The sequence below is a fragment of the Ornithorhynchus anatinus genome, chromosome 9, assembly GCF_004115215.2.
Source record: "Ornithorhynchus anatinus isolate Pmale09 chromosome 9, mOrnAna1.pri.v4, whole genome shotgun sequence".
Classification (NCBI taxonomy): Eukaryota; Metazoa; Chordata; class Mammalia; order Monotremata; family Ornithorhynchidae; genus Ornithorhynchus; species Ornithorhynchus anatinus.
In genome coordinates, this window is record NC_041736.1 from 9,915,861 (window position 1) to 9,938,187 (window position 22,327).

Consider the following 22,327-nt stretch of genomic DNA (forward strand, 5'->3'; position numbering starts at 1 on the left):
AAAAATGATTTCTGTGAAATCTTTGAAAAGTGGTGTTTGCTGGGTTTCTTGTTTGTTAAAATACGTCTTTTCTTAGAGGATAGTCAATGTTGTTGAGCTTCTGTCTGTAACCCAAAAGTGGCCCCTCTGCTGTAGTCGGCACCAGTACTTCCCGATGTGACCCTGTACAGGTACCACTTCATTGTTTTGTTTCTTTGTTCCAGAGGCAAAGCCGGACCCTGACTCGAGCTGTTCGCCTGCAGCCCAAGAGTTGTTGACAAGGCTGGGATTTTTACTGGGAGAAGGGATTCCGAACCCTGCACACATAGCCAGAGAAGAAAAGAATGAAACCATGGTAATGCCTAGGGAAGAGACTGCTTTTCCTACTCTTGAAAGGGGGACAGAAATAGTCCTCCATGAGCTGCAAATCATTGTTCAGCTAAATGATTGGAATGATTCTGTGTGTCAGCAGTTACTTGCTGCGAGGCCCAGACAGGAGCATTTTGGGTGTTTAGGAGAGTGGAAACAAAAGATAATTGCTACATTGCCCTCTCAGCCCTGATCCTGAAGAATTATTCTGGTCCACAATAATGTTAAAGGAATTTTTTTTATTGACTCTTAATGGAATGTTTAGTCAAACTCACTGCCAGCATAAAGGGCTGCTATTTTTAATTCTACTGCCCTCATGCATTTCTGCATTTTTCTTTATCAGCTGGCATGTTTTGGATGGTCAGCAGGGTGATGGTAAAGAAGATTTATGTTGAATGGGACAGAGACAAAATATGATAAGATCAAATCTCCCATCAAACAAGACAACAGCCTGCTTGCCTTGCCCCAAAGCTGCTGTGTATTCTATCCTGCTTTATGGTGTGTGTGTGTGTGTGTGCGCGCGCGCGTGCACGTATGTGTCTTTGAATAGAAATGAGAGCTGAAGCCCTGCAAAGATGTCATGTGTTGATGGAGATCACAAAGTAGCCACCAATCTCCTTTTGCAGATCCTAGGCCACATAAATCTTCAAGAATTGAATTCGGGTTGCGCTGCTGGTGAAACATTAAGAAAGCAGGAGTTTCCGGAGTTTCAGTACAGAGGTCAAACAAGCCATCTGTCTTCAGCAGAGTGTCCAAATGAAAGAAAATATTTCTAGTAGTGGTTTCTATTTTGCAAACATTGGAATTTCCACTAGATTCCTCCTTAGTTAGTCTCGTTAAGAAACAGAAACCGAACTGAAAAATTTCATCTTGAAAGACCTCAGAGTTGTGTTCTTTCCAAATCTTAAAGGCTCATTTAAATTTCAGGAACAGAGGTGATCATCTTGGGTTGATTTAAAAAAAGAAAAAAGTAAAAAAAAAAAAAGGTCTGATTGGTTTAGATTACAAAAATTCAGAGGCTAATGCTTTATTTCTTCCCTCTTGTAGTGCACAGCCGCCAGCCAAGGAATCAGCCCTTGCTCTACCCTAACAAGCAGCACCACATCGCCTAGCACTGATAGTCCCTGTTCAACCCTGAATAGCTGTATCAGCAAAACGGCTGCCAGCAAAAGTCCCTGTGGGACCATTAGCAGCCCAAGCTCCACGCTGGAAAGCAAGGACAGTGGAATTATAGGTAAGCACCCTAATTGGCAGTAATGTGATGTAATGGTGTAATGCACACTGGTAGTGGCTGTTACCTGGCATACCCCCAACACAGTTTTCCACCCATGGTGGTGGCGGACAGCTGATTTTTTAAACCCGCACTTCCAAGGCAAATTAATTCCCTCTCCCTCTATGTCATGTAAACCATACCATTCACAAACTTCAGGGGAAGGGCTTTTTGCCTTCTTTCCTCTGCTCTCCTTCAGGAGGAGAAAAGGTAGATTTTCTAAAGCAGTTCTTCTTCTGGTGAGGTGGGTGATTGCCTTTGAAGTGTATTTTTTATATTCCCCTTGTCTCCCTTTGATGTCCAGAGGGCCACTGGTTCTTTAGCAGTTATTTGTCCCTTCTGGTGTTTTTCTCACTGCTTGGAGACACATTATTCATTAGATACTCTCCCAGGGCCTCTGGGAGGCAAGGGGTCAGAGGTTAGGGATTGATTTTTTTTTTTAAGTGTTCATTTTTTTAGGATTTTGAAGCTAGTGCTGTCTAAGCCTCTCGTCCATGATGCTGGATTTTCTTCAGATGAGTTGGGTGTAGGTTCAGGGAAAAACCAGATGACTAAAAGAAAGTGCAGGCTTCCCATGAGCCTTCAGGAAGTAGTAGATGCCTCCTGATTAATTTTGTAGTAGAATGAGCTGGGCTGCGTCCTGAGTTTTCAAAATATGACCCTTTGGGTTTTAGCTCAGACAGTGCTGTAATGAATGCCAAACAGTAATAATAGCTGAGTCAAGAAGGTGAAATTTGCTCCTTTTTATCCAAGGGATTGATGTGTTTGGATTGCAGTCTTCATTCTGGATTAACACCATGTTTCCCTGCTCCAGTGTGAAGCTCGTAAGAGATAAATATGAATGATATTTTAAAAGGAATTGGTCAAGCTTACTTTTAAGTTTGGATGAAACTAAGTCCGGCTCAGGCCCAGCAGTGAGTACGTGGTGACTGTCAAAGGGTGAGCTCATTGTTATTTCTCTGAGCGAAGTCACAGTAGAAAGTGATGACTTGTACCATCATGAGACTGTTCCCGAATCTTCTTTGTGAAGGCTCTCAATCAGTTTGTATAGCACTTCTTTTTTACCAAAGTGCTTTCACATCAACAATCACATTTTATCTTCCTGTCAGATTGTAACCTTGACTGGCGGTAGATTATTTCAGGGGCACTCTGGTCCAGTGTTGCATTGTGCAAGGCAGAGAAGCTCCTAGAGGAAAGGAAAGTGGAAGACAGAGTGGGGGAGGAAGTGAACCCTGGCAGAAATGTTCTTGTAGGGCTGGCTCTGGGAAACACCTATGCAGTTTTGGTTGCTCTGAAAGGACACGATAGAGCTTCTGGACAAGGCTTGATCACGGACTCTGCATGAGGGTAGGCAGAAAAGATTAGGAGGCTTCTGGAAAAATGACAGCGGAGAGGGACGTGATCAGAATTTTCAAAAACTCTGAAGGCTGTATCAGCCAGACATGGAATGATTTATCTTGATGATATTTACTCCAGGCTACTTGTTTTGTTTTGCTGTCTGTCTCCCCCATTTAGACTGTGAGCCCGATGTTGGGCAGAATTGTCTCTGTCTGTTGCTGAATTGTACATTTTAAGCGCTTAGTACAGTGCTCTGCACATAGTAAACGCTCAATAAATACGATTGAATGAGTGAATGAATCTTCCTAACAACGTGGACTTGGGGTTGCCTGGTGAAATTTCAGTTTGGATGATGAGCGAATTAATTTGTGGCACAGCAAATTGTGCAGGTTCAAGAAGAGTTTAGAAAAAAGTTCTGGATGAGGAATCTATAATGGATTATGAGAGAGGAACGTAAAATGTGTTTTAAGGGTTCATTCTTTAATCATGCTGTTGAGCGTCAAGAGAACAACCATCACAGTTCCTATAAGATTCTGTTGCCAATGTTGGAGACAGAATATTCGGCTCAATGGACTATGTTCTGTTATTTCAACTTCTTATTAAACCCACCATTTTATCCTGAGGGATGTGGATAAAGGTGGAAATGGAAAAAGTCTGCCTGGTCAGTAACTGATCAGCATCATTTGGTTGTTTTGTTTTTTTTAATAGGTATGGAAATGCAGTCCTTAGGGATGCTGCTTAGACTTTTAGAACAGTCCGTCCTTAGTGGAGTTTGTTTAGCACATTTTGGGAGCGTCTTTAACAGCACTAGCGCGACCACCCCCCATTTCCCACCCTTAGAAAACAGTTTATTCTACCTTGCTATTGAAGTAGGTTTTCCATTGTGTTTATATTCTCTCTCAATTATTCTGGGCCAAGGGAAAAATCTGTGCTGCTGCCCGTCTGAGCTGCTTCTCCCTCCTGACACTCTCACACGGTAGTCGGCTCTGTTCTGTTTCCATTGAGTTTGACATAATGGAGGTGGAACGGATTTTCGTCTTGAGGAGTGAGCTCAGTGGGAGAGAAGCTGGGCTAGTAGCCAGCAGAAAAGCTTTCCTGGAAAACTGCCATTCGTTCAGCATGGAAAACCTCGAGTGGAACTCTTTCCCCCCACTTGATTATTTTAACCAGGAGGGAATCCTAGTTTATCATATTTCAGAAGGACCAAGTTCTCCTGACAGAAATGTCTTTAGAAATGCAATAATTCTGTCATGAAGATATACAGTGTAAGCTGGATCAGATTATCCCAGTGCCTTATGAATACTTTTACTACAGCCTCCAAGTCTTTGATATCTAAAATGACAGGCATTGCCCAAAGTAGGAACTCCTGATTTCTAAACCGGCAACATTAGATAATTAAATCCTCTAAAATGTGATCTATCCAACTACAACCCACCCAAATCTTGGTATCTAGTCAAAGAAATTACTCTAAAACCGAGATTGTTTGGAGGGAGGTTTTCCTCATTGCTATTGGAAATTTACTTTTCCTAAAATGATTGCACCCAAAGAATAATTTATAACCTGCTCTAACCCACCCAGGTCTGAGTAAAAACTTATGTTTGAACAGTTAAGCGGAATAAAATTGGTGCAGAAAGTTTTACTGAAAAGCTGGGTTGTGTTTCTGAGCTAAGCACCTTGTGGGTGTTAGACTCACCTGTGAAAATGCCTGATTTTAAAAAATCAGATGCTTCCTTCTCAAAGCAGAATAAGAGTTGGGGAGGGAATTAAGGGAAATGAGGAAGGAGAAGAAATACAGAATATAAACACTCTAATAGTAACCATGGTCGGAAGAAAGGGGGGCTAAAGAGAGAAATCGCAAATCTTGTAGTGAAGGAAAGAACACCTGACTCGATCACAAAATCCACATACTCGAGGATTTTGTAATTGCCCGTAATCCATTTCCCTGTGTAGTGTTCTCGGTGGATTGGCTTGTTAAGGGGAAATGGAGGACAGGGGATAGGGACCCGCTGCCACAAGGTGGGAGGAAGTTGACACCAATCGAGAGAAGCATTGCAGCTCCCCACCCTGGAGCCAGCTTCTCTGACTTGGAGACCTGGCCTGTAGAATTGGCTTCAAGGTGGCGGAAGCCTGTGTAACTTTCAGGATGATTAAATGTTCAGAATTTGAAAGGGGTAAAACCTGAATTTCTTCCCCGTGGCCTCTCCCTTTCCTTAATTCTGTATCTGTCAGGCAAGTCCAACTTCAGAGTGCCCCACCTCTTCACAGGGAGCAGTTTCCCTGCCAAAGAGGCCAACAAGCTCCCTAAAATAAAGGTGTGTGTTTGTGCTTAGTGTACCTTAATGTAGTGTAGATGCTTTCAGCAGCTGTGATGCCATTTGTGCATCTTCCTTTTTTTTTTAAATGGCATTTGTTAAGCCCTTACTATGTGCCAGGCACTTTACTAAACCGTGGGGTAGATACAAGATAATTAGGTTGAACACAGTCTCTGTCCTACGAAGGGATCACAGTCTTAACCCCCATTTTGCAGATGAGGTAACTGAGGCATAGAGAAGTGAAGTGATTTACCCAAGGTCACACAGCAGCAAGAGGCAGAGCCGAGATTAGAACCTCGTGACTCCCATTTTCCTTGTGATCCGTCATATAGAAAAGGAGATGGAGGAGAAATACCACAACCCACAGGACTGTCTCTTTTTTTTTTTCCGGTGACTTTTATTTTACTTTATCTCAAGATTTTGTATCTGATGAAAATGATGATAGAGGTGCTCTTGGACTTCTCTGTGACTTCTGTGGTTTTATAACTTTGTTCCTGAACAAGGAATGTACATTGTAAGTTTGGGGGCAAATGTGTGAATTATTGAGGGTTTTTTAAATTTTACTAACTCTCATGCTAAGAAGAAAGAATAAAGCAACCACAATTCAGTTTGTTCTCTAAGTAACAAGATATCCGGATGATTCTGGAATTACTTGGCTCTCTACCAAGTACGGGTGTTTTAAGCTGAAACTGTAACATCAATGTAGACTAAACCAAATTTGTTAAATTTCATTCTTACAATTTAGAAATCATCTTTAATTAGAAGATCCTCTTTGCGTGGGTGGTTGGGGAAATTTAACTTGTATATATTAATAGATTTTTGTGGTGTAGTGGAAAAAACCTGGGACTGGGAATCAGAAAACCGGGGTTCAAGTCTCAGCTCTGCACTGGGTCACTGTGTGACCCTGGGCATGTCATTTAGCCTCTCTGGGCCTCAGTTTGTTCATCCGTGTAATGGGGGCTGAGATGGATTATGAGCATGATGTGGAACAGAGACAGTATCTAATCACATAATCCTATATTCATTCATTCATTCAATCATATTTATTGAGCACTTACTGTGTACAGAGCACTGTACTAAGCTCTTGGGAGAGTACCATATAACAATAAACAGACACATTCCTGCTCACAATGAGCTCACATTCTGGAGCTTACAGTCTATCCATCCCAGTGCATGTCACCTAGTAAGTGCTTAATAAATGCAATAATTAATTATGTTTGCTTATGCAAAAATTGTCTTTCCCACTGCTTAGGGACTAACAGGGAAAGCCCCAGGTTGACTTTTAGATGAGCAGTTTGCGGAGCAATAACTGATGGCCTAAGAGTCTGGGAGATGTGGGTTCTTGCATTACTACAGAAGAGCAAATTTTAAAAACGGTGAACCTGTGGGCTACCCACCCATGAGTGAAATGGAAAAGGAAGTAGTAGACTCTATGCCTCAGGGGATAATCCTTTATCTTTCTGCAGAACCTTTCTCTAAGAACTCCAGAGGGAATGGGATTGGGTCAGAAAGCATAGACAAACCTTTCCATTTAGGGGAAAATTGACCACCTTTGCTGGATTGGATTGCTATGCATTCGTTGGTTAATTCAGTCATATTTATTGAGTACTTACTGCATGCAGACCACTGTACTAAGCGCTTGGGAAAGTACAATATAACATTCAGTGGCTGTTGTGTTGAGTGTGACAGACACTTTTCAGGCAGGTTATTGATCTCAGCTGAGCTGAACAACCCAGGTTCCCATGGCTTCATTTTCTTCCTCCCCTGTGTTTCCCAGCACCGCCTCCCCCCTCCCCCGTTGCTCCTGCCCCTCCCTGCCACAGCTATTTCCTTTAGTTGTTTCCAAAATAAAAGCGACTCTTTGAATGCTGTCCTGAATTTATTACCGCTGTTCCTAGGCTGCCTGCAAGTTATAGCAAAGCACATGTTGCTCAATATGTTTAAGCTTCTAGTTGGAGATCTGGTGCAGTGATGTATCACAGTCTAAGGTACACGATTCCTTGTGAAATTGCCAGAAGGGAAACAGTCCGTGTGAAGTGACCACGTGTTCAGACAGGGCTGGCCAAAAATGCCACCCTGGGAAATGGAAGAGGAAAGGGTGGGGGGAGAGGATTAGGCGTCTCCCCCAACCCTTGATACTTACAGCTAAACGAGGCCCTTTTTGGTGAAGGGAGCAGTGGAGATCGGAAGCTGTGGCTTCAGACCAGAAAACTCTTTATTTTTTTGTTTTTCACCCAGTGGGGTCTTTTTTGGCCTGTGCAGTTTAAGTACATGGCAATTTCGGGTGTGCAGTTTTCTCCTGTGTCATTTTTATGGGCGTCTAAAGTATGGCATGTCAGCCATACTGGAGATGTGAAATTCAAGTGGGAAGCGAGGAGAGAAACCTTCTGTTGGATTGAAGAGAAAGTTGCTAGCATGCCCGGACGTCTCCTTTTCTCTTGGTCAATTTTGTTTAGCTTAGACTTTCTTCTCTGCCCTGAAACAGCTCTTTATTGAGTTACTAGCAGGACTTTTTTCTTCCCCCTTTAAAGTGTATATCTGGTAATGAAGAGGTATGAAACACAAAGCTGCAATTCAGTAAATATTAGCAACCGCACCAGGAGGGGAAACACCTAAGCCAGGAAAAAATATGCTGGAAGTTTTTTGTTTTTTTTTAAAGTGGCTCTATCCTACCAATAGTTGATCTGTTCCTGTGCTGTGCCATTTTATGGACCAGGTTTAAGTCATAATCTTCTCTGGGCAGAAAAAGGGAGATAGAGAGGGCGAATGCAGAGAAGGGTTAGGAATGTGGTGATATTAGGGAGTGTGTAATTTACCATTGTGATCTGCAACACAGTGCACTGAACGACTTTGTTGTTAGCTCCCCTCCAGACTGTAAGCTCCTTGTGGGCAGGGATTGTGTGTCTTAACTCTCTCAAGCTCTTAGTAAATACTGCATCAGTAAGCATTCAACAATTATCATTGATTCAAACATATCTCTTTACTTTCTGATGTCATCTTGGACCTGGTTGAGGGTTCATTAACTCTGACTCCTTATGGGGGTGAGTATGGAGAAGGAATTAGCTCTGAATCACGTAGTCAGAAAAAGAGGAGAAAGACAAAAGTGTGCATTTCTATAGTGCTTTCTTTCCATCAACAATCTTATGAGCAGGGAACGTATCTGCTGTGCACTGAGTTAAGCCCTCAAAAAATACCATTGATGTTTTTTTTTTTAAATTAAAATGTCTTTGAAAGGCAAAGGATTATTACCCCCATTTCTTAGATGAGAAAACAGGCACAGAGTTTAAATTATTTGCCGCAACTCCACCTTCCAGGGCAGGATATTTGGATTCTACAGAGTCTTCTCTTGAAAACAGATGTGTATAGAGTCAACACCAGAAATCACAGGAAACTACTTACCATGTGGCTCCCTCTGAACTTATGTTTTGTTTAGACCCTGAGCCGCCTTCGTATGAACTGTGTATTTCTTAAGAAGCTAAAGTCAAAGGGACAGTAGAGCTGCCATCTCCCCTTTGAATTCCCATGATGTAGGGTAGTGAAGATACACAAATGGTTTTTTTTTCCTTGAGAGGTTATTCTCTTTAATTTAGCAGCCCACTTAAAAACCGACATGCAGACAACCAATTTTCCACAAACTTGTTGGCTAGCAATTAAGATTTTGCTCTATTTGGCCAGCAGACATTTGCCACGTGGAGCCAGATACTTTCCTAGGGTGACTGATCAGTTGAATGCTCATGGATTGAATTCTGATTCTAGGCCCGCAATATGCAGTATCTCAGTGAAGAGTGAACAGGTTGGAGCAGCTGACTTTTTTTGTCAAGTGGTATTTGTTAAGCCCTTATTATGTTCCAAGCACTGTACTGATCACTGGGTTAGATACAAGGTAATCAGGTTGAACACACCCCATGTCCCATGTGGGGCCCAAAGTCTTATTCCCATTTTACAGATGGGGGCAACTGAGGCACAGAGAAGGTAAGTGATTTAGCCACCACAGACAAGTGGTGGAGGCAGGATTAGAACTTGGGTCCTTTGACTCCCAGGTCTGTGCTCTTTCCACTAGCCCACACTACTTCTCGCTCGATGTTAGAATTTCTTGCCTGCCACTGTGGCTTTGAAATCTCCCTTTGCCTTTACCTTCCTCCCTCTTAATAATAATAATAATGATAATAATAATAATTATGGTATTTGTTAAGCGCTTTGTGCCAAGCGCTGTTTTAAGCACTGGGGTTGATACAAGGTAATCAAGTTGTCCCACATGGGGCTCACAGTCTTAATCCCCATTTTACAGATGAGGTGACTGAGGCACAGAGAAGTAAGTGGCATGCCCAAGTTCACACAGCAGATAAGTGGCGGATCTGGGATTAGAACCCCCGTCCTCTGACTTCCAAGCCTCTGTTCTTGCCACTAACCCACACTGCCTCCACTTTTGCGTTTCAAAGATGGAAAGATTAGTCATAGAATTGCATAGTTTTTTTTTGTTTTGTTTTTCCTCAAATTTACTATTTACTTATTTTTGCACTTATATATGCATACTTATTTACTTATTTAGTACTGTTTCCCAGCCAAGCAGAAGTTTCCAACTGTATTGAAAATGGCTGCAGTTTTGCTAAGCAGACCCCATGAAGGGATAAAGTCAGACCAGTTTTGTGACCATCATCCTTTTGTAATTTAGTTTTAGAAACAAATAGTGATCCATTTACGATTTTTAAAAATCAACAACTTTTTTAGTTTTGTGTCAGTGGCTCCATTTTGGGACTTAAACATCCAAGAAAATATTTACTGGTTCCAATGAATTTGATGAGCCATATGGTATTTGGAGGACATTTCTTGCCTTGTTGAAAAGCACCGGATACATCACATTCTCCAAATTACACGAAGGTACAGAAACGCTCCAATGCATTCAGATAGGTTTTTCATGATCTTCTTATCAGACTTTTCCTGTAGAATGATTGAGCAGTTTATTTCCCCTGATAAGCTGCATTCTCTGAATTTCACCAACTACATTGTGTGAAAGCTGCCTTGATAAAAATCTGTGTAGACCGGAAAGCCTCCTGATGAATAGTGAAAACGTTGTGCCTTGCCGTCTCCCAACGATCTCAGTCTCTCTCGTTTCAGCCACGATCACGAGTTCATCGGAGAACGATGACCGAAGTGGCTCCAGTTTGGAATGGAGTAAAGATGGAGGTCTGAGAGCTGGGCCTGCCCCGGGACTTCTCCATGACCGCAGGGTGGATAATTGCTCACCTGTCGCCGAAGAGGAGGCACCTGGGCCTGTGGAGAGTTTGCCAAAAATGGAAGCGGCTGTTGGAGAAGGCCCCATCCCTTATACCCAGAGTTCTGGCTCCCTAATTTTGCCTCGGCCTAATTCCGTCGCAGGTAAGGGTGGACCTGCTAAGGCTGGGTGTTAGCAGTGGATGCTATGGAACTGTCTGCAAATTCCCCAATAAAATGGTTCAAAACTTGGGAATGAGAGGCACTGTGAGTGATGGGAAAAAACTAAACAAAACATTACACTCCCCTTTCTGTGGTACTTTAAGCCTGAGTATGTTGGAGAGTTTCATTTAAAACCCAGAGTGCAGGCAACCAGTCATACATAGACATTTTTTCCCAAGATCATGGCTTTTATCAGCTCTTGATGTTTCCCGTTTCAAAAGTGAGGACGACTGTTTTCTGTGGCTGCAAGTGTTTGGAATGGACCTAATCCTCTCAGTAGACTATACGCTCCAATACTTGGGATTAAAATTTCAAACCCTAAGAAATTCTAGGGTCTTAAGTAATTGTGGTACAACTGTGAGAATGATACAGGCTTTCCAGAAAATGCAGTGGTATTCAGTGTAGTAAAGTAAAGTAGCTGGAAGTGAAGAACCACGTGAATTGGGATAGTACATTGTACCATCAGACATTTTCTGAAAAGAAATAGCCATAGGGAGCAAGTGGAGGAGGAAAAAAAAGACCTACTTAGCCATTAATTTTATTGCCCAGCATAAAAATGAAGGGAGGAACTGGTTTCTGAGTGGTGAATCTTGTAATCTAAGCCCTGTGTTTTCTGGAGGTAGGTAAGGAAATGCAGTTCCTGGTTTGGTGTTCTTTATACCAGGGATTTTTTTTCATTGTGACATCCTGAATCTTTCACCCTTTTCTGGATTTTAATGGAATTTTTCCAGAATTTGTAGGGATTTCACAAGTGTAATGAGTTGCTTTTTTGTTGTTGTTGCTGTTGTGTGTTAACTCTGAAGAAGCAGATGGATAATCCTAATGGAAAAAGGTCTGAGGCCCATCTCTAATTCACTTTCAGAGGAAAGGAAGTGGCCTTGTTCCAGAAAGATTTGAATGATCTACAGTTAGGTAGAAGTGCCAGGGAAAATTGCTGGAGAGCATAATGAGTACTGTCATGATTATTCGTTATTGCTTTCACTTTTTTTCCATTAATGTGATATGTTTAACCCTAGTTTTTCAGACCACATTTACCTGGTTATGTTGAGTAGTTCATTTTGTATTACCAGGAAACTTAATAATGTCCCTAAAACCAGCTGGAAGCAAAATATTCTACTTAATAAGGCTATTTTACATCTTGAAAAAGCATTCGTCTGTTCATTTGAAAATAGTAAAAGCACTACTCTCAAGGTTATGTTTTTGGATTAATGTTGTGCTATGCCATCTCCTGCTATTTGAGTTGGCGGTGGCTGGAAGTCAAGATTTTCCAGGAGCTGGCCGTGATTGTAAAGCACTGTCTCCCAGTTCAATAACACTCCAAGTTGGGTGTCTCGTGGAAGGGGGATTATAGGCCAGAACTGAGCAGCAGCAGAGAAACCTAATGGATCTGTATGTGTGTTTTTTCCTTTGCATGGTTTGTGTTATTAAAAACCTGAAAGAATTGCCACAAGAAGAGGTTTTGTTCGCCAGCTTCGGTCTCTGATTAGAACAGTGAGATGTTGAGACTTAGAAGCATTGTTTTGTTGTGTGGGGGGAACTGTGGAATCCAGTCCAGCTTGTTAGCATCATGTCCTTCCCCAAAACCCATTTTATTCATCTGTCTTTTTAGCCACCACATCCACTCCCTGATCATCTCTTTCTCTTCAGGAAAGTTTCACTGCTTTTCATCTACCTTGTACTTATTAAGCACTTACTTTGTGCAAAGCACTGTACTAAGTCCTGGGTGAAGTCCTGGGTGATTAAAGGGAGCAAATCCATGTGCAAGGAAGAAACAGAGAAAATGAGGGCTTAGTCAAGGAAGTTCTCTTGGAGATGAAGTTCTTAATAAGGTTTCGAAAGTAGGGAGCATGATCGTCTGTCGGTTATGAATGAGGGAGGGAGTCCCAGACCAGAGGCAGGAAATGGGCCAGGGGTCTGTTATGAGATAAAAGAAATCTAGATACAGTGAGATGGTTGGCGTTAGTTGAGCGAAATGGGCGGTCTGGGCTGTAGTAGGAAATCAGAGAGGTAAGGTAAGAGGGGGCAAGATGACAGAATGCTTTAAAGCCAATGGTAAGAAGTTTAACAACCTCCTGTGGAGTGAAACAAAGGGGATGATATTTCTAAAGGAGAAGATGGAAAAGCCAAGGTGCTCGGCCCAAAGCACTGTGGGGGGTTGGTATTCGAGGACAATTTGAGATGTATCAATTTCCTGCTGGCTTGCCCTGGGGAGCTGGTGACTTCAGCTGCCCTTTGAGGTGGAGAAGACACCAGATCATCTAAATGGTAAACCCTTTATGGAACTTGGGTGCTTCCTGGTTTTAAATCTCTGGTTTTCCAGTTATTGTATTGCTTCCCCTTCTCCGTAACAGGGAAACCATCCACATTTTTCTACATTAATAATTCCATCGGTTTTTTTTTTAATTGAGCATTTATTGTGTGCAGAACACTGAACTAAGCACTTGGGAAAATACACTCTAATTGAGTTGGTAGTCACGATCCCTTCCCACAAGGAGCTTATAGTCTACCAGGGAGACACACATTAAAATTAATTTCAGATAGAGGAAATAACAGAGTACAAGGATATTTATGTAAGTGCTGTGGGGCTGGGGTGAGTATCAAAGTGTTTAAAACTTAATAAAAACGGAGAATGTAAGACAAAATCATTTGAGATTCAGGGATCTAAGATTATTGATCCTTGGAGAATTAAAGACTCGGATTATCAAAGATCAGCAAGATACACAGGGTTCCTCGGAACAAGCAAACATGAGAAACAGTGTGGCCTAGTGCATAAAGCACAGGCCTGGGAGTCAGAAGGATCAGGGTTCTAATCCCAGCTCCACCACTCGTCTGCTGTGTGACCTTGGGCAAGTGACTTCACATCTCTGTGCCACAGTTATCTCATCTGTAAAATGGGGATTAAGACTGTGAGTCCCATGTGAGACATGGGCTGTGTTCAACCAGATCAGCTTGTATCTACATCAGTGCTTAGAACAGTGGCTGGCACATAATAAGCTTTTTAACAATAGCATTTAAAAAAGTCACACACATGAAAAGGTAAAACCTTCCCATGGCACGGTGAATTTCAAACTGCATGTTTACGGAAATTTAGTCTCCTTTTAAAAAATCTATAAATCTAATTCTCATGAAAATTCATTATTAAGTTTTGTCTTCCTAGCAACAGCTTCAGGTGGTACCTGGTTGTTCAAATGTGGAGGACAGCATAATACTGTGTTTGTTAGCTATTTTACCACAGACGTGATACCTCTGATGCTTTTGGAGGTGCAATTGCTTGGAAGCAGTTTGTATAAATTGGGATGAGAACATGAACTCAATTGCTTGCAGTAATATCTGCCTCTTGGCAAGCATGTGAATACAACTTGAGCATTTGAAGGGGAAACTAAAGTTCAATATAATATTGCAGCAACAAGCTCCACCAAGTTAGAAGATCTGAGCTATTTAGACGGACAGAGAAATACCCCATTGCGAACCTCGATTCGACTGCCATGGCACAATACTGCTGGAGGTAAAGTACAACAAGAAATTAAAGGTATTTATCTGTTTGAGGTTGATTTCTCATGGGCCCACTACACTTTATAGCACAATTTTCTTTTTCTAGATCAGCTCTTGAAACAATCTATAAGAAGCATTGTCTTAAAAAAAAAAAAAAAAGGGTCCAGTGGAGTGTAAACCTAAGGTTAGAATCACTCCTGTTGCCAGGCCATTGTTGAACCTGTTTATGGAGTTGAAACGTTAGAATTCAACATGAGTTTGGAATTGTGGGAAAGATAATCTCTTTATTGAAGTGGGACTAATCTGCATTGAATTTTGCCATGTTTGCCATGTGTCCAGGGAGATCTAAGTATACGACTGAGCTGTGACTACCTATTTTTCACTGTCTGAAAAAGTTCTAAGTAAAATTTAAGATTTAGGGTGGAAAGGAAAATAGAGGTCAAAAGGACTGTTTATTTTGCTTGGGAAGAAGCAGGGGTAATGATGTAACCCCTAAGAAAGTTATTTCACTGACTGTGCTGAAATCCCTGAACTGGGAAACCTGCTGTTAATGGGCCCATAAAAACTCAGAATAGAGGAAAGCAATTGTTTAGTAAAGGTGGATGGGTGGCACTGGGAAGGGGCAAAAAGGATTTAAAGTTGTGCTTCGCTGATTTATTTTTCATCTTACAGTTGAAAGGACAACAGAACGTTTTATTAGAAAGTCATTGAGTTGGATTCCATTGAAGAGTATTTTCTGGTCCAGTTAGGCGCAAAAGTATCTGCAGCTGGAGGATTTGCGGTCTTCCTTTTGGAGCTGGTGGTCTGGTGACATTGGAGTTTTTCCATATGTAGCTGGTAGCCTGGTGGCACTAGTGCTTCCCAACAGTCTTGCTAGCTGCCTGTAAATTCATGCAGCTGTGGGTGCCACAGTGGCAGCTAAAAGGGCTGGAGAAAAAGCACGCTGAATGCGATATCGCTGGATATTGCTGTAATGGTATTATTCCTGTTATGCTAATTAAATGCTTACTGTATATCAAGTACTGTTCTAGGTGTGGGATAGATACAAATTCAGTCAGGTTGGACACAATCCCTGTCCCACATGGGGCTCACACTTGAGGGAAGAACAGATATTGAATCCCCATTTTACAGTTAAGGAAACTGAGGCCCAGAGAAGATAAGTGATTTGCCCAGGGTCACACAACAAACAATTGGCAGAGCTGGGAGTAGAACCTAGGTTCTCTGACTCCCAGAACCATGATCATTCTACTAGGCCACACTGTTTCTTGGTATCTGCAAGGATATCAAAATATTTTTCCAGACTTTATGGACCCGTCCAATTAGCTGATGTTTATGGACTGCCCATGAATTCAGGGATGGGTAGTGATCTTGTCACCACTGATTTGGCCCTTGAGGCAGCAGCGATTGGCATGGCTGTGGGAATTCACAAATGATTGGTAACTTGCTCGAGGCACTTAACTCAGAGGGGTCTAGCATGGTGACTCCCCTGGTTGGAGAACAATGTAGCGGACTGTCTCTTTCATGGCCCCAGGAAACCCACAGATTTTTAAGCCCACAGTGCACTGTGGGGCCCAGAAATATATACAGTCCTTTTAAGGTGGTGTTCATCTTGCTACAAGGAGGGCCAATCTCAATCTTAGAAATATTTTCAGTCAAGTTTTTGATTCGAACTATGCATATTTTCCTCAGCTTGAAACACATATTTGGGCCTTTTTAGAAAATGTAATTTAGCAACTTTATCTCATTTTGCGAAGTGGGATAAAGCAGAGTGTCCTCCAAGCTTCCAAATCTACTTCTGAAACCACTCCTTCAAAGTAGCTTGTATTATTGGCCTTGAGAAAATGAAAGTACTTCTCAGAAGTCAAATGTGGATATGTAAGTGGCAGTCGAGTACCCATTTAGGAATGTAAGCATCAGCATTTACGGACCATTGTTGAGTTTATTTGCATTAATATTTACAGACTGGCTGGAGCAATTTCAAAATTGTTCCTGAGGAGTCTAATCGACGATAGGATATATGTCTTTTTAACGTTAGTACAGCTCATCATAGAATTAGATGCCTTCATCCTAGAGAAACTTTTTGATCTGGGAACATCACTTGTAAGTTTTGCATTTCAAAAGATGTCATCTCCACAGTCTCCAGTCGGTGGACAGTCAGTGCAAGGAACCATGGACTTAAAGTTGTTTTTCCTCTTTTCTTTCTAGCACGCTTTGTCCCTTACAAGCCACAAGACATTCTGCTGAAGCCGTTGTTGTTTGAAGTGCCAAGCATAACGACAGATTCTGTGTTTGTTGGAAGAGAGTGGCTCTTTCAGAAGATAGAAGAAAACTTAAAGAATTCTGAGCTGGTGGAAAGCAGGGGTGCAGTCATCGTTGGAAATGTAGGATTTGGGAAGACAGCAATCATTTCTAAACTGGTGGCACTAAGTTGCCATGGAAGTCGCATGAGACAGATTGCTTCCAGCAGCCCCAGTTCAATCCCCAAAAGTATGTTCACCTTTCGGTAGCTCTCTGATTGTTCAATTTATTAAAATGGAATTCTGGAGTCTTTGCCTCAATATAAATTAAAACATTTCCAAGGAGTTACAGCTGCTGTGTAGTTTTAACAAAGTCCTTTCTATGCATTTTGTGAGATGTAATCAAAATTACTCAACTTCTTTGAAATCCAAAGTCTGTTTGCATAGTGTTAGCTTTAAAAAAGAAAAACAACCAAACACCAGTCTTCCATTTATGCTTTAAGGCAGGGTAGTACATAGAGCCACTAATGCATGGTACTGCTTCCCCTGGCTCTGCCCATGGCTGTGCCCAAGCCAACTGTGAGCTCCAAACTCTGACATGGCATCAATAGAAGTTTCTTCTCTTTTTTACACCCTTTTACAAGACTAACAGAAACTTGAGGCAAGGGCGTGTCAAGGGAAGTCAGGGGAAGTGGAGAGAGGTTGAAGATCTTCAAGTGTATGCCACCTTCAGGGCTTCCGTGGCTTTGTGGAGTCTCTTACTCTAAAGAGGGGTGGGGCAATCAAGGGACGGAGCTGAGGTTGTGCAGCAATTTTTTTTTTTTTTTTTGCTGTTGTTTAGAAGATTCATGGCCAGTCAATGAATCACTGGATAGAGGCTGTACGATTCCAGGGGTCTCCTAGTGCCTCATGGGAAGTTTCTCCATTTTCATGGCCACCTTCAAAAGTGCCACAAAGGTGGTTTTTTTAAAAAAAAAAAATTTTTGGCTTCGTACCCTTTTTCCCCCACTCCCCTTTCCTTGCTTTTTTCCCCATATCTCTGCTTATCCTATCTGATTTCTTCCTGTTCACTTTTTCTCACGTACTTGTCTCCTGCACTGCTCAGTGGCCAAAAAAGCAGTTTACTGTTCCCAGTCCAGATATCATCTGAGGTAAACACTTCCTCTTTCTTACTTCAAGAAAAGTTTCAGAGCAAGACTGTAAATGGGAACTGATATATTAAATTTGTCCCCTTATATGTACATTTCTTGGGGAGCAAAGTCATTTATTTGCTCTCCATATTTTCCGGTGATGTCACGCAATAAGACACCGACTCATTGTTAATGACCAGAACGGTAAATCCTTTAACTGAGATGGTGGATTCTGCATATCACATTGAAGCAGATCTCTTTATGCCACCCTGTCCCTCAAACCTCGCCGGTCAACTAATTGTTCTTCATTGCTTGTGGGGTTCTTGTTTTGTAGGTTCTGACTCCTGCCAGGACATCCCGTTTACCCCATTGTTTTCACCAAGTTCTTCCAGCAGTGGCACAAACGCAGTTAAAGCTCTGAGTGGTCCAACTACTCCCGAGCATCAGAGGGCCCCGGAGGAAGCGGTGAAACACCTCGCATCAAAGGTAAAAAGACTTGTGTGTAAGAGCGCCCCTTTAGAGAATGCTTATTATTCAACCATTTGGGTAGACAAAGTGCTTTATTCAGAGGGATAAGAAAGAGCCGTTAATGAAATCTGTTGCAGGAGGCTAGGTTTGGTTGAGTAGGAGTGGTCTAGAGGAAATGCATTGAGAGTGAGTGACAGATCTCTGAAAGTATTAGTAATGGGCTTTTGCCTGTGGGGGCACAGATGAAAAATGCACAGAGCATAGGGTCAGTAAAGTGCAGATTCATCTTTGCACTTAGTACAGGAGGAACATCTGCGTCTGAGAGCCAGAACAGAACATTTAATGGCTTTTATTGGACCAAGCACTGTTCTTCCGTAGCACCATTTCCCTAAGTCCTGCTTTTTAGCGTTCATTAACCTTCTAGCAACTGTTTCTTAGGATTCAGGAACAGAAACGTGGCTGGCTGCCTTTTTCCCTCCTAAGTGAGATTGTGAGCCCCACTGAGGATTAAATTCAGGGCCATTAGATATTTGTGAAATAACACCCCCCCTTTTTAAAAAAATAGCATTTGTTAACCGCTTACTATGTGCCAGACACTGTACTAAGCTCTAGGTTAGACACAAGTTAATCAGGTTGGACACAGTCCATGCGCCACTAAGGGCTCACAGTCTTAATCCCCATTTTGCAGATGAGGTAACTAAGGCACAGAAAAATTAAGTCACTTGTCCAAGGTCACAGAGCAGACAAGTGGCAGAGCTGGGATTAAAACGCAGGTCCTTCTGACTCCCAGGTCTGTGCTTTATCCATTAGGCCATGATGTGTAACAGCTGTGACTCTTTAATAGTCACCCTTATAGCTGTAACATGGCTACAGCTTAGTGTTTCCTACTTGCTCTGCAGGGCCAATCAGTAATATTTCTGGAACAACTATTGTGTACAGATCACTGCGCCACATGTTTTGTCCTCAAGGAGCTTACATTCTTTTTGTGGGAGGCATTTATAAGCAGCAGCCACAGGGCTTCAGGACATTTTTTGCCATTCTGGCAAGGTCCAACCTGGGATAGTTGTGTGGGCTGCTCTCCTTTACCATAGTCTCTTATAGCTGTTGCAGAGGGAGAAAGATGTTGAATGCCTTTTGGAGTTGAGTTTCATTCCCACACTTTTTGGTTTGGTGAGAACAGTGCCAAGCTTAGCCAACAGAAAATTCCAAGGAAGCCATGAAACAGATAAGTAAGGGTCTGGGATGAAGCAAACCAGACTACGGGTTTGGAGTTGGGAGACCTAGGTTCTAATCCCACCTCTGCCACTGAACCGTCAGTGCGACCTTGGGTAAATCATAACCCCTTTGTGCTTCAGTGTGTTCCTCTGCTTTCTTTGTCTGTGAATGGGCACTCCCCAATCTTATTCTCTTGTATCCATTCCAGCACTGAGCACAGTGATTAGCATGTAGCAAACACTTAATATGTGCCATAGCACTTTCATCCATATAAGTACGTATCTCTCTATTCCTTTCCTCTACCTGGAATGCATTTTAGTGTCTGTCTGTCTCCACAATATTATAAATAAGCTCCTTAGGAATCATGTAGACTAACTCTAGTGTTACTCTCCCAAGCTCTAAATATAGTGTTCTGCATGGAGTGAACACAAACACCAGTGACTGAAATAATATTCAGTTATTTGACCGCTATTGGGCTCCTACCAGGGATTCAATTAATCCTGCCCCCTCAATATGTGTAATTTAGAGTTAGTTAAAATGACAGCTCTCAGACTCATCCTCTGTGTTCATTGAACGTATACTATGTGGAGAATGTGGCTACCTTGAACCAGGGACTGGCATTTAACCAGAATGCATTGCATCCCCTTCTTCCTTTGATGCTAACACCTGGAGTGGCAGAATGGTGAAATCTCAAGAGTTTTCTTTCTTCCCTAGGTTGTAGCCTATCACTATTGCCAAGCTGACAACACCTACACATGTCTCGTCCCGGAGTTTGTGCACAGCATTGCCGCCTTACTCTGTCGGTCCCACCAGCTAACGGCATACAGAGACCTCCTGATAAAGGAACCACATCTTCAGAGCATGCTCAGCCTTAGGTCATGCGTTCAGGACCCAACAGCAGCTTTTAGGCGTGGCGTATTGGAGCCCCTTGCAAATCTAAGAAATGGTACTTGGAAACCCTCTTGGTGCATTGCAGTCTAATTGGAAAGTCATAGAATGATGTGAGGTGGGAAGGGGAGAGACATGAGGAGGTAGTGAGTGCCCTTGGGAGGTGGTGATGAATTGCAAAGATCAAAGGATTTTGTTTGAATTTCTAAAGCTTTACTGTCCATTTTGGGGCTTTTTTTTATCATTTGGCTTTTTTTTTTACTGGAGAAAATGGCAGAAGTGATTTCATAAGCTTATCCAATTAAGTTCATGGGACAAGACAACTTAGAGCTAAATGTAGGATCTTTTTGTTCAGGTGTCGTGCCTCTTGTCTGCCCATGGAGGTGCCTCCAACAGGTGGCTGACAAGCCAGACAGTAGACAAAGCCCTGTGTATTTTACTGCTTGTTGAAGTTCTGGTCCAAGATTTGATTTGGCAAAGGAGGTGGTAAGATCCTGTGGGCAAGGAGCAAGTGTATTCTATAGTGCTCAGCACACAGGTGCTTAGTGAATATGACTGATTTGATTTAAGCAGTTAATGTTAATGGCCAAAATGAGGATTTTGGCTTCCAGTGCAACCTGAGTTGTAACCCTACCTTCAGTACCAAGGATGATTAAAAGTTAGTCATATTTTATTGTGTGTTTCGGAAGAAAAGAAAAAGGAAATGGATGACCTGAGTGAGTCCTATTGTATTGTGTTGAATGCAAGATGATATTTCTTTAACAACTTTTTTTTAAACTTAGTTTTAACTTGGCTAGATGTGCCTGTTTTAATTACAAATTTAGTGGAAAAATATGCTTTTACCAAAGCCGTTTCTTCAGCCATATGTAAATCCATCACTATTTCTAACACATTTAAGTACCGTGCATAAAAATACACTGTGGTGTCACCTTATAGAAATGTGCCATTTTTAAATTTCTTTTTTTAATTGTTTTATCCTGTAGAGCAGAAAATTCCCGAGGAAGAATACATTATTTTGATAGATGGCTTAAATGAGGCTGAATTTCATAAGCCTGATTATGGAGACACACTTTCTTCATTTATTACCAAAATTATTTCTAAATTTCCTGCCTGGTTGAAGTTGATTGTGACCGTAAGAGCGAATTTCCAGGTAAAAAAAAAAATAATAATTGCCTCTCCCTCTTCTCGTCTTTTTCCTAAATCTGGACCATTATTCTTGCCGTGATTAATACCGGTACTTTCATTTTACTATTCAAACGGAAACTGTATTAAGACTTGACAAATGAGCTAACTTTAAAGCTAAAATGGGCTCTCAATAAAGTCTTATTTGCTAGTTTTATTCCTCAAAACATCAGTCTCTAAGATAAATTTCCTTTTGGCATTGAATTGTGCATCTGAAGCAAATAATCCTAATTCCTTTAAATTTATGAAGTTAAACCCATTTGCATTTTGCAGAGACTGATAGAGGTTTTTTAGTGGTCTCATGGACAGACATCTACAAATTGATTTTGAAGGCCTGTTTGGAATGATCTTGTATAGAAGGTCTGTTCTTATATTTAAGCCCAAATATCTGAAGGAGGACTATAATTGAGCTGGTCCTGCCTTTTTTCCATTCATAATTTTTTTTGACACCAAGTGAGTGTTCAGAAGAAGCCCTACGGGATGTTCCATGGGCCTTGAAAAACAGGCCATTGGTTGGTTTCGGTGACCTTCACTCACAGCTGTATCTACTCTTTGTTGATTCCGCTACTCCAAGTCTTACTTTGCAAGCAGAATGACCTAGTGGAAAGAGCATGGATCTGAGGACCTGAGTTCTAATTTTGACTCTGCCAAATGCTTGACTCTGCCTCAGTTTTTCTCTTCTCCCTCCTACTTAAACTGTGACCCCAGTGTGGAACAGGGACTGTGTCCAACCTAATTAACTTAAGTCAGTGTTTGACACCCAGTAAGTGTTTAATATAGGATAAAAAATAAAACAGAATAAAAAAACACCCAGAGTGGTTGGAAGGTGTGATCCTGAGTTCTGGTTGTGAGACCTGGGGTGGGAGTGGCTGGAGGAATGATCTTGGGGCCAATCAATCATTTATTGAGTGCTTACTCTGTGCAGAGCACTGTACTAAGCGCTTGGGAGAATACCATAAACAACAGAATTAGTAGATACATTCCCTGCCATAACGAGCTTACAGTCTAGAGGGG

At 41.8% G+C, this 22,327-nt stretch overlaps 1 protein-coding gene across 4 annotated transcripts in view; it reads left to right on the forward strand.

Annotated features, from left to right (window-relative positions):
• Positions 1 to 22,327, forward strand: part of TANC1 (tetratricopeptide repeat, ankyrin repeat and coiled-coil containing 1) — a 153,282-nt gene that overhangs the window by 92,014 nt on the left and 38,941 nt on the right. For 2 of the 4 annotated variants that reach the window (XM_029072365.2, XM_029072368.1), the window contains 8 exons: positions 204 to 334; positions 1,396 to 1,582; positions 10,384 to 10,644; positions 14,105 to 14,230; positions 16,399 to 16,680; positions 17,895 to 18,046; positions 19,958 to 20,189; positions 21,115 to 21,281. In XM_029072365.2, coding sequence (XP_028928198.1) covers positions 204 to 334; positions 1,396 to 1,582; positions 10,384 to 10,644; positions 14,105 to 14,230; positions 16,399 to 16,680; positions 17,895 to 18,046; positions 19,958 to 20,189; positions 21,115 to 21,281 — 1,538 coding nt within the window. The remainder of the gene's footprint in view (positions 1 to 203; positions 335 to 1,395; positions 1,583 to 10,383; positions 10,645 to 14,104; positions 14,231 to 16,398; positions 16,681 to 17,894; positions 18,047 to 19,957; positions 20,190 to 21,114; positions 21,282 to 22,327) is intronic. The other 2 variants (XM_029072367.1, XM_039913019.1) reach the window with 2 other exon arrangements.